This window comes from Orbicella faveolata, unplaced genomic scaffold (assembly GCF_042242905.1).
Source record: "Orbicella faveolata isolate gen_17 unplaced genomic scaffold, um_ofav_v1 contig_12, whole genome shotgun sequence".
Lineage (NCBI taxonomy): Eukaryota > Metazoa > Cnidaria > Anthozoa > Scleractinia > Merulinidae > Orbicella > Orbicella faveolata.
This window is the reverse complement of record NW_028301539.1, coordinates 14,111,701-14,124,638: the sequence shown is the minus strand read 5'-3', so window position 1 is coordinate 14,124,638 and position 12,938 is coordinate 14,111,701. Positions and strand designations below refer to the sequence as shown.

At 39.0% G+C, this 12,938-nt stretch overlaps 1 protein-coding gene across 1 annotated transcript in view; it reads left to right on the top strand.

Moving 5' to 3' along the window:
- The window catches only part of LOC110041816 (5'-3' exoribonuclease 1-like), a 247,804-nt gene that overhangs the window by 23,884 nt on the left and 210,982 nt on the right, over positions 1–12,938 (top strand). The window contains exons 5-6 of the mRNA XM_089283773.1: positions 1,535–1,644; positions 11,517–11,627. Of these exons, the coding sequence (XP_089139899.1) occupies positions 1,535–1,644; positions 11,517–11,627 (221 nt within the window). The remainder of the gene's footprint in view (positions 1–1,534; positions 1,645–11,516; positions 11,628–12,938) is intronic.

Genomic DNA, 12,938 nt, shown 5'->3' with positions numbered 1-12,938 from the left:
TTTTCAAAAATCACAATCAAAACCAGCTTTAAGAGTACTTAGTACTCTCAGAGCCGGTTTCAATTGTGATTTTTGAAGGTATTATTCTATAAGAGCTCCGGAGCCAGAGCACGCAAATTTTCTGTGTCGAAGCCTCGAGATTTTATGGTGTACCCAAGCTCGTAAAAAGCTACCACAGACCAACACCATATATTATATGTATATAATTTGATTTTTGGACACCCTCATATTTGTTACTCTTAAGAACTGTATAATTTGCCTTTGACAGAAATGTTAGGGGGACTGAAAGCCAGCTTTTGCCCTTTTTCAACTGCACCAACATTTCAAATCCAAAGAGCATATTGCAAATTAGCCCTTACATGAATGAGCTGGCTCCAAGAGCCCTTTGATTACAGAAGCAATGAACCTGGGATCGGAGAACTGCTTGATGGCTCCCTCTTTCGGTCCGACTTTGCACAAGTCAGCACACTCTCTTTTGTCTTTTTCTCGTTTCGGGATGAGTGCCATCGAGACAGAGGTATTGAAGGAAGAGGATAGCTCTCTCCTAAGCTTGCTGTACTGCTACTCTCTTGAACAACACATCTACCTTGCATATTTCTGCAACAATTTTGAATCAAGCTATCACATGTTTGCATATCTTCTTCTCAGAAGCAAAACATTGTTAGTCCTTCAATGACATTACAGGCCAACTCACCCCATTCATTGCTATTGTTTGGTTGTGGCCATGAAAGCAAAATTGGGGAGTTAATTGCACTTTAACTCATTTATGTCTTCCTGCATGAATTGAAGGGATTCTGTCATGCTCTGTTTTTCTTCTTTGAGTTTTGCAACTCTTGCTTTAAGGTGGTTGAACTCGCTAAGTATGAGGAGGACTTTGTCCAATTTCTCTTCGATAAGTTTGAGTTTCTCCAAGCACAGCTTGACGACGTCTTGTTGTTGTTCTTCATTTTTAAGCAGGAATAGGTGGGGCACACAAAGGCACATCTGCCATCTTCACTTTGTCCCAGGCTAGGTCATGTGGTTTTTGAAGTTGACCGCTGCCCAGGTTTTTGATTGGATTGCAGGCTCGAGCCAAATCAGGAGTTCTTTTTTAGGCTTGGCTAAATCTATATATTATGCTTATGCTCAGTATTTGGCATTGTCTTTGAATACATGGCATCAAGTTCTCACAAAAAGCAGCATTGTGCTAACTAATTTTGTTGTTTAATTCCGCAATCCCCGGGCTGTCTAAAAACTCATTTAGTTGGGATCTGGAGGTATGGATTGAGTAGCATTTTCTTCTGTCAGTTAACTCCCAAATTACAGTGCATTGATTAATTAGAATTTCTTGTTATGAACCTTTGAACAGTGTCAACAGTGCTTTAGTTTCCTAATAAATTATCTATACTTCATGGGCTTTCTACTTGCCCTGCCTCCCCAGATTTGCCAGGAAATCATTCATGTGTAATGCATGTACAATCTTTATATGCAAAATATATTTCTTAGTGAATGAATGTGTCTGTGCAGTATTAATTTTGTCTTCTTGTTTTGTTAGGTACCCCTTTCATGGTGAGACTTCATGAGCAGTTAAAGTTCTTTGTCAACTGTAAGATTTCTACTGACCCTGCTTGGCAAGGGCTGAGAATATATCTGTCTGGACATGAGGTATGTGACCTCAGATTCTTATTTCCACAGCTTCAATTCAGGTTAAATTTACTTGAAAGATCAACATTTAACAACTTAATTACAGTTAAAACCTCCCCTGAACAACCACCTAAAATGTCAAGCCTTGGTGGTCATGTGTGGGAAGTGGTCGCTTACGAGAGCTTAGATCATATTGGGTCAAAATTTTGCCTCATCAGCATATGGTAACTGCAGAGACCTACCCCATGTTTTCAAAGTTTTATTCATATGAAAAGTCAATTTTGAGAAAAAAAATCTGGTACTTCCCATTGAGAAACTTCTGTCTCTTGTACCTTCCAGGAATGTGATAAGGTTACAACAACTTACAATTTCTGCTCTATTATCTGTCAAATGGTCGCTTACCAGAGGTTAAAAACAGTAGAAAATTTCAAACTTTTAGCTCTTAACGTGGTTACGGTCGCTTACGAGAGGTGGTCGCTTACAAGAGGTTCCAAACATAGTGATCTGATCTGAAAACTTTTGGTAGTTTGGAAAACTGGTCACTGAGGAGAAGTGGTCGCAACTGGAGGTTCAACTGTACTTGATTCTGATTAGCTAAGAGCACTGCAAAATTGTAACAACTGTGTAAATTTCACCAAAGATATTCAAAGTTATTATGAAAACACTCAACGACTACCAACAGTCATCTGCGGTATTTCTAAGCGGGTCAAACTTCATCTGAAGCCTTCCAAAGATTTCTGACGATAATTAGACATTTTCCAAGCAGTTCCAGAGATCATCCAAACCCTTCCAAAGATTAATGATTATCACCCAAACAGTTACAAACACCTCTGATTATGATCCATGAAATATTTTTGCCTGCGTGCAATTGGTCTAAACACGTCTTGTGACTGAGTAAATTACCTCAACTAAAACTGGGGAATAACAGTTCCACACTTTTCAAAGCTGTGTGTGTAGTTAAAAATATTTAAGGAATAAACACAATAGCCTCCATTTGGCATGAAAATAAGCTTGGATGAGAGTAATTAAAGGAATAAAAGGAATAGATGGTAAAACCTTTGTCTCTTGTTATCCTCTCTTTATTTGTGAGCATGTCCTGCAAAATACTGTAGGGTTAAACTCGTACCTACAATCATGGACAAAAGCAGTTGACACACTTTTCATTGTTGTAGCCATGTGACAGTGTCCACGGAGCGTATTTCAACTTTGAAAAAGGGGAGGGGGGGGCTGGCTATCGACAAAAAAAATGCTTTTTGAAATTAGTAAGGACGCTGATAGAAAGCATTTGTTTTGCTCAAATGTGTCAACACTTTTGTCCATGATTGTGGGCCTTGTTGCGCTGTGCAAAACTTTTTCTGGTTTACATATAATGTTGATAAAGGAGGCAACTCTTTGCCCAAACATTTTGAATGCAATCTGATCATTTGCTCAAATCTCTAAATTTTGGTAGCTTCCATGAAACCAAACAAACACAAAACAAAGTCAAAAGATTTTTTTGCAGCTTGGCCAAATTTGTTTTTGAGTACTTTCATGACAGTCGGGGAATTTTAGCCTCTTTTGCAGAGTTTTTTCTCAAATCGCTTTTCGCAACATGATCGTACCGTTATCCCGTTACCAAATGCATCATGCAGCACGTGCTTGCGCTTTCTTGCCTTTTCCACAAGTTTTTTTTGACACCATAAAATTTTTTGCACAGCACGAAAAGGCCCTGGTACGAGTTTATATTAGATCTATAGTGTTTTGTAGGACATGTTTGGGTATAAAGAGATGATAACAGGAGACAAAGGTTTTGCCAACTAACTTACTCTTTTAACTACCCTAATCCTACTCAACAAAATTGTGTGTTCCCTGTGGTTCAATAAAGTATGCACATGTATCTATGTATATGTGACTTGTACAAGAAGCCAGCGAGTCATTTCTAGTGTAGGACTACAGTCAAACCTTCGGTAGGCAACCACCCAAAATGTCCAACCTACATGTAGGTGGTTGTTTACAAGAGCTTAGACAATTTGGATCAAAATTTTGCCTCATTAGCATATGGCAACTGCAAAGACTTACCCCAAGTTTTAATTGTTTTATTCATGTGAGAAGTCAATTTTGAGAACAAGTCTGGTACTTCCCATGGAGAAATTTCCTTCTCTTGTACTATCCAAGAACACGATAATGTTACAATAACTTATTGTCCAATTTTGACTCTATTATCTGTCAAGTGGTTGGTTAGGGGAGGCTAAAGACAAAAGGAAATGTTAAATTTTTAGCTCCAAAAGTGGTTGCAGTCACCTACGAGAGGTGATTGCTTCCAAGAGGTTCCAAATATAGTGATTTGACTCAGAAACTTTAGGCATTTTGGAAAACTGGTCGCTTATAAGAGGTGGTGGCTTATAAGAAGTGGTTGTAGCCAGAGATTCAATTGTCTGTCTGTCTGGTGGTTGTTCTGTCAGTCTGTATGTATGTAAGGCCTAGTTATTCACAGGGTTTTAATCCAGTGAATCTATACTAATGCTTTCCTCGTGCAACAGTTCATGCTACTTTTGCATTTCTATCTAAAGAGGTTTGGAAATTCATGCCTTCAGGGTGTGCAGTCACACACACAGTATAGCAAGCCTGCAAATAACAGTCGGTCATCAGACAATTGTCCGGTAAATTTGAGGTTTTGACAGGTAAAAGCTTAGCCTGGTCGGACACTCTGACCGGGCATTTCTACTAAAGTGAAAAATATATTCACTGAAAATCTGTGGCTGAATATAGAACAAGTTATTTTGTTATACTGCCACACAATGCTACGCAAAAAAGCTTTGTTATCGGTTTTGTTTTTATTCCAATTCTGAGAATTTTATGCGCAGTGCGTCGTCTCAAATGTTATGTCAAATTGTAAACACATCACATCAGCACCACTATTCCTACGTGTTAATTTACGCATTTTGCGGTGGCGTTGTGAAAGATTGTGAAGCCCCACTTAGTCTGAATTATGTTTGTCTGAAAAACTACTAAAAACTGAGGTCTTATGTTATTACTTGTTGTTTGTTACCACCAAGTGTTGTGGAATTAATTTCCAGTTGTAATACATTGACCCAATGAAAATATTATGGAAATTGAATACATGGCCTAAATACTCACGTTTCGTTTATCTGAATGCAATCGCTTTCAAAAACTTTAAAACCTCTAAAACATAACCAAATATTTTACTAGTCCGTATTATCAAAAATCAGTTTAATTTTTAATTCTGTATAGTTTTTTTACATCTGTCAGTGTGGTTGAAATATAGATTCCATACCACAGACATGTTTTTTGAAAAGCGTGAATGTACAAATTAGGCATGCTTTATGGTCACGAACACCTCCAATTCCACATTTTAAATAATGATGCAAATTTTTTATTCAATTGACCCTGAAAACTTTCAGAGGAAACTTGCTTTCAGAAAAAGTCGAAGAGTTCATTTTGGCCAATTTTCAAGTCTCTGAATGTTATTGGGAGGTTCTATACTGACAAGCTGTCCATGCAAGAGATTGTTTCATCACTTTTCCCATTTTCCTTAGATGTCATGGGAAATGTTGGAAACGCTTGTGTGACTTTTTAAGAATGGCTGACTGTTAGGATCGAGAAACGCCGGTCAACGTCCCATTTGACAAATTGCTCATATTTTGCCCAAAGATACCCTTAAGTGACCTAATTCTAAAAATCATATTTAAAGGTTCCAGCGAATTTTTATTTTTCAGAAATTCGCGAAAATTTGAAAGAGCAGTCAAAGTGCGGTTTTCCATGTAATAAAATGACCGAAATAAGGTGTGAGGACGAAGCGCTGCTTAAGCCTTAAAATAAACTCAATTGACTTCAAACTTCACACAAATGTGAACAACCACTCTAATTTATTCCTCGCTTTAAACTAATCTCAGATATGTTGATATAGTGGTTTTCCGAACCATTTTAAAAACAGCTATGAAGCGTGTGAAAAATAACGATAAAATGTAGGTCATGTTTAGCAGCATAAAAATGCATCTGGTACCTCACTTTCTGATTATTTTACTTTACAGCCTTAAAATATCATTATTAAAGATATACCATGCCAAGTTTCATGCTCGAACTTGCAGTATTTCCCTTTGTGAAAAACGAAAATCTATGTCAATGTGTTGGGCGCAAATAACACAATAATCATGCACGAACAAGAGACAAATCAATTTCAATGGTGAAAGTAAAAGGCTGTCATTAATTAGAATCCCGTCAATTCACTGCTATCAGTAGAAACATAATGTCCACTGCATAAAAACTGTTTTTAGACGTTTTCGAACCATTGCGCGCTAACTTTGTTTAATTTTGTGTCCACCGTCATGTCTAGTTTGTCATCGCGTGTATTTCCTTAATGTAAACAACACGTGAATGGTTGTCATAACAAACGCAAGAGGTTTCCTGGAACCTTAATGTTTTCGATTCACCAAAACGCTTTAAGTTCGTTAAGACACAATAATGGGTCAACTTGGAATGCTGTTTAGCATCAAGGACGTTAAAGGACTGTGAATTAATCGAGTTGAAATATCTTGAAGCAAATCAAAATCGCGCCCTTATTCTAACTTGGTAAACAGCCGATCTCCGTTCAAGTTCAAGAAGTCGAGAGGTTAATCCGGCAATGTATTACCGGTACAACAACAAAATCAAACCGAGATCATCAAAAGTTTAAGTTTAAAAGTGTAAGTTTAAAAGTGTAGTGGCAAGTTCCAAATAAATTTCGCCTATATAAATTGGAAACAAGATGTGAAACGGTCTGACCCGAAACAAATAAACAAAATATTGATACGACTAATTTAACCCGAAAATGTTACAGAAAACATACCTAAAAGCCGTCGATTCCCCTCAATACCACTCCACATTGCCTTAAAGAGCCCAAGCTTTCTGCTATAAGAATCAGGGACCTCATGAATCTGTATTTATTATATCGGCAACCATGCTGCGTGGCTGATATTCGAGACTCAGTAAAAGCTGTCACACAACCGTACGAGCAGCCCAGTTACGCTTTCACTGCTCTTGCGCAAATTTCCAACATTTCGCAATTTACATAAACTGACTACAAGTTTAAAGTAGTGACAGTAGATTGAAATGCGCTTTTTAAAGCTGTCCTATCGAGGAACAATTATTTCTTGTTTCTGAATGGCTCTTAGTTGTAGCTACAGTCGGGGAGGGGGGGAGAGGGTATTCCCGGAAATTTCGGATATCTGTATGCTGTGGAAGATTAAGTGGTCTCCAGCTCTTAACGCCAACACTGAAACACTAGATGATTCTCCAAGTATCACAGGGATCACTAAGCTAAATAATTTTGAGTGTAGCTCCGCTGAGTCAATTACCTGTTGGCGCGCATATTGCATTGACCATGGACAGGTGGAAAAACAGTTAAACCGGAAAAGCCTATTGCACATTGTAATTTAGCGTTGTCCAACACGCAGTAGGTCTGGTTGTAATGTTAATCATATTTGAGAGAATCTCAAGTTTTCTTTCGACACATACTGGGGTGACATACTACTAGATGGGCGTGGCCGGGAGCCACGAGTCAAGTCAGTCAATTTGCCATGCTTAACCGGGAAGAGTGACTGCGACCTTAACATCAGTGCCATTATCAACGGGTGTGACCGAGTAAGCGTCTGCTGAGGTTTCCATGGATAGTAACCATGCATGGTAGGGGTGTGTTAGTGTCTTCAAGGCTGCTGCATTTGTGTCTTTTATAGGCTGTCTACTTTAGAGAGGCACTTGTCGCTGGAGAAATGTACTCAGTCCCTGGAGAGCTATTCCCTTATGGACTTAGCCAAAATGTGCTACAAACCCTGCTTGGAGCAGGCGTTGGCGCTTAACTCCAAGCCACAATAGGTCACCAGGAAGCCCTTGTTGCTTTAAAAAAGGTTTGGGCTCTCAGGGCAGTCAGAGACAAGCAGCAATCGTATCTTATGGCAAAATTCCACATTGGTCAAACGACAGGCCGAAAGCTTGACGCTGAACTGGTGGCGCGGGAATGTGCAGTGCCTGTGATCCTTATAATATTCGTTCTTTTTCAGGTGTTAGTTTTTCTCTCACCTAAGTGCCGCAATGCGCCAAAGTGATCCTGATGAGATGCATGTTCAGGCATCTGAAGAGGAGAGAAATTTTAGTCAGGCAAAGGAAGTTGTAGAAATACTCCAGCTCCAGCATCCTTTGGTACACGACCAGCAAGACTCCTGTGCCTTGGCGATGGAGGGTGACCTAAAGAACCTGAAACTGTCTATGCTACCGTGCGGGTGCGAAGACATGGGACTAGATATACCTCTCCCACCCGTGCATGGAAAAGCTTCATACTAGGTGCTTCTGAAGTATTTTACTAACAACTGCACTTGGCGGAAGTATTCTTAGGAACTGTCGGTGTTTGGCTTCTTTGGTATTTAGCAAACACCTCTTGCGGGGGGGGGGGGGGAGGGGAGGGGGAAGGATCGTTAAATTTTTGTAGAGAAGGGGAGTGAGTAGAGGAGGAAGACAGTTAAGAGGAAAAACTAACGGCCGAATCGTCTCAACCTTGTTCCCAGGGTCTCTCATCTCATCGACCCCTGGAGCGAGCTCAGCATCAGTTCATTAGAATAACACAGAGGCCTATTAGGGTAAAGCGTAGGGACAATCTGCTGTCCTTCCACTAGTGGCTCACTATCACTCTTCTCGGTTAAGCATGGCAAATTGACTGACTTGACTCGTGGCTCCCGGCCACGCCCATCTCTCAAATACGATTAACATTACAACCAGACCTACTGCGTGTTGGACAACGCTAAATTACAATGTGCAATAGGCTTTTCCGGTTTAACTGTTTTTCCACCTGTCCACGGTCAATGCAATATGTGCGCCAACAGGTAATTGACTCAGCGGAGCTACACTCAAAATTATTTAGCTTAGTGATCCCTGTGATACTTGGAGAATCATCTAGTGTTTCAGTGTTGGTGTTAAGAGCTGGAGACCACTTAATCTTCCACGGCATACAGATATCTGAAATTTCCGGGAATACCCTCTCCCCCCCTCCCCGACTGTAGCTACAACTAAGAGCCATTCAGAAACAAGAAATAATTGTTCCTCGATAGGACAGCTTCAAAAAGCGCATTTCAATCTACTGTCACTACTTTAAACTTGTAGTCGGTTCATGTAAATTGCAAAATGTTGGAAATTTGCGCAAGAGCAGTGAAAGCGTGACTGGGCTGCTTGTACGGTTGTGTGACAACTTTTACTGAGTCTCGAATATCAGCCACGCAGCATGGTTGCCGATATAATAAATACATATTCATGAGGTCCCTGATTCTTACAGCAGAAAGCTTGGGCTCTTTGAGGCAATGCGGAGTGGTATTGAGGGGAATCGACGGCTTTTAGGTATGTTTTCTGTAACATTTTCGGGTTAAATTAGTCGTATCAATATTTTGTTTATTTGTTTCGGGTCAGACCGTTTCACATCTTGTTTCCAATTTATATAGGCGAAATTTATTTGGAACTTGCCACTACACTTTTAAACTTACACTTTTAAACTTAAACTTTTGATGATCTCGGTTTGATTTTGTTGTTGTACCGGTAATACATTGCCGGATTAACCTCTCGACTTCTTGAACTTGAACGGAGATCGGCTGTTTACCAAATTAGAATAAGGGCGCGATTTTGATTTGCTTCAAGATATTTCAACTCGATTAATTTACAGTCCTTTAACGTCCTTGATGCTAAACAGCATTCCAAGTTGACCCATTATTGTGTCTTAACGAACTTAAAGCGTTTTGGTGAATCGAAAACATTAAGGTTCCAGGAAACCTCTTGCGTTTGTTGTGACAACCATTCATGTGTTGTTTACATTAAGGAAATACACGCGATGACAATCTAGACATGACGGCGGACACAAAATTAAACAAAGTTAACGCGCAATGGTTCGAAAACGTCTAAAAACAGTTTTTATGCAGTGGACGTTATGTTTCTACTGATAGCAGTGAATTGACGGGATTCTAATTAATGACAGCCTTTTACTTTCGCCATTGAAATTGATTTGTCTCTTGTTCGTGCATGATTATTGTGTTATTTGCGCCCAACACATTGACATAGATTTTCGTTTTTCACAAAGGGAAATACTGCAAGTTCGAGCATGAAACTTGGCATGGTATATCTTTAATAATGATATTTTAAGGCTGTAAAGTAAAATAATCGGAAAGTGAGGTACCAGATGCATTTTTATGCTGCTAAACATGACCTACATTTTATCGTTATTTTTCACACGCTTCATAGCTGTTTTTAAAATGGTTCAGAAAACCACTATATCAACATATCTGAGATTAGTTTAAAGCGAGGAATAAATTAGAGTGGTTGTTCCACATTTGTGTGAAGTTTGAAGTCAATTGAGTTTATTTTAAGGCTTAAACTCTTCACATACCCTGTGTTTCGCGGGAAAAAAATTAAAAACCCAGCGCGCGTCAAAAATTATATTTTTTCACCAGAAAGTTAGCTCGGAACATATACATATTTATATTCGTTTGAATCGTCGATGAAATGACCTTTTCGGGATATTTTTTCCTTTGGGGTCAACAAAATCCTCCGATTACAAAATCACGCCGAACCCACACGTTGTAAAAAAAGTCTCTTCAAAACCCTGACCTTGAAGCGATATATCACTTTAGTGTTAATAGCTACCACACATCGGTAGAATGTAAATCTATTCCTTAACAATCCAGCTTTATCGTGTTAAAATTTCAGCGAAATCGAACAAAACCAGAATTAATTAGAATTTTTTTGCGACCTCACTTCTCAGACTTGACCTAACAAAGGGCGCTACGGTCGCCCATAGGAACCGAAAAACACGGACATAACAAAGCCGACGTTTCGGCCAAAAAACTCGAGAATTATCACCTGAGAGCTTAAACTTGAATGGGAACATCATTTTCGAACTTTTTTCAACTGATTTAGACGAAAGAATGGCCTCGGCAGGCTAGAAAAAAGACCAAGAGAAAAAACAGAACAGGATAGCATAACAAGGCGATAATATTTCACTGCGTGGCTTTTGGCACGAAAACGAAAATACAGCTTACTTCTGGATAAATTCAGCCTTAGAAGCCAGCAACTGGTCCCAAATTACTTTCTGTATCCTTACAAATGTCCTGACTTCCATCTCCGAAAGATTTTGCCCCAATTTTGAGCAAATAAACATTTCGCCGAGAGCGTCCGCCATTACGTTGGCTTGCATACTTAATTAGCTAACTTGCCAAAAATCTCCCGAGGGGGGGATATGATGAAAAGAGCTGAAAAATGGCCTGTTATTGGCTAATGTTGAGATCATCCCACTGTCCAAATTTGGTGAGAATCGAAAGTAACGCCAATTTTCTGTCACGTTTTCAATCTATGGTCACTGGAGTGACCAAAATCGAGACTAGGGTATGCATTGAGATAAATTATGCAGCGCTTTGTCCTCGCACCTTATTTCGGTAATTTTATTACACAAAAAACCGCACTTTGACCGCGCTTTCAAATTTTCGCGAATTTCTGAAAAATAAAAATGCGCTGGAACCTTTAAATATGATTTTTAGAATTAGGTCACTTAAGGGTATCTTTGGGCAAAATATGAGCGATTTGTCAAATGGGACGTTGACCGGCGTTTCTCGATCCTAACAGTCAGCCATTCTTAAGCTTTTCAAATTTGCAACCCATATTTTGGCAAAGAGTCTACACTGAAACATCAAAACGTCTCAAATGTCTCTTTTTAATTTCTAACGACAAACAATTTTTTTTGTCCGACCAGACTGGCTTTTTGTCAGGTCAAAACTTGTCCTTGTCCTGACAAATGACCTGCCTATAGACAAAAATTATTTGTAGGCTTGGTATAGTGTATATATAATATTATTACTTGGGATGTTAATGCTATGAATGTTTTCTATCAGACACCTGGTGAAGGTGAGCATAAGATAATGGAGTTTATCAGATCAGAGAAGATGCATGCTGCCTATGATCCCAACACAAGGCACTGTTTATATGGCTTGGATGCTGATCTGGTTAGTGAAATTCAGTACTTTAATTAACCACTCATATATCTAGCCTACTGCATCCTCCTTTAATCTAATGTTTATGAATATTAAATGCATTTGTCCCATAAAGTCATGTATACTGTAACTGCCACTATTACCTTATGCTTCTCACAACCACCTTAATGAACAGAATGCCAACATCCAGGTTACCAAAGTTACCATCATAGTCATGTTCATGCATAATACATGTTTGGAAATCAAGGACAACATTCTGTGGAGTATATAACATTTACTTGTTACATCCATGATGTGGCTTAACATGAAATTCAAATCAGTAACTTGTTTAAAACATTCATAGTGTAATTAACGTAGTTCGCATTAGCTATCAGTATTAGCATATTGTTAGATAGTTATTTTACCTTTTTATCTTTGAACTTAGTTTAGTTTATATGTCTGAAATTGATGTGACACAATATAGGTGTGGTGCTAATTAGAGATTTTTTAGACCTTGAAATGGGAAGGGATTGTGTTGCGTTTTAAGTCTTGTTACGAAAGCGATCAATGTGTGTGAGAGAGAATACCTCATAATGAGCTTTAAATGAGTAAGTTAAGGTTATTAAAGGAATTCATGACACAAGTGGCACCTCCGTCGGCACAGTTATCAGTGAGAGCGTTCAAACAAGAGCAAAGTATTTAAACCGAGTAACAATGACAGAGAAGCAATTAGCCAAGTTAATTATGGGAAAATCAAACTGCTGCACTTCAAGCTCAACAAGATGGATGATATCATCGGCAAACGAGACCGACTAGCCTCTGAACGCCTCCAAACATCAATTACAAGTGTAGTCAATGTTGTGGACGTGCTAAAGTCTATGATCAAAGAGAAGAAATTATCTTCAGCAGCCAAACTTCCCAAGCTGTCAATAATGAAGTTCAATGGAAAGATAGAAGCAGCTTCCCTTCTGGGGGAAATTTACTTCTGAAATAGACTCCACTGGCCTGCCACCCCTCACTAAATTTGGATATTTGACGGGCTAGTAGAGAAACACATGAAAGCTGATATTGACGGATTACCATTCACTGAGGAGGGATACGAAAATGTGAAAGCCATCCTCAAAGCAGAATATAGTCAGCCAACAGAAATCGAAAATGCTTTTGTGAAGAATATCATGGAGCTGCTGGTTGTCAGCGGAACAAATCCACAAAAGGTCAAGGAATTTGACAAGCAACTAAGATTTAATGTACAAAGTTTGGACACACTTGGACAGCTCTCAGATGTCAAAGCAAACATCAGATCTACTAGTGGTGTAACGATTAATCGAATTCTTGATTAATTGT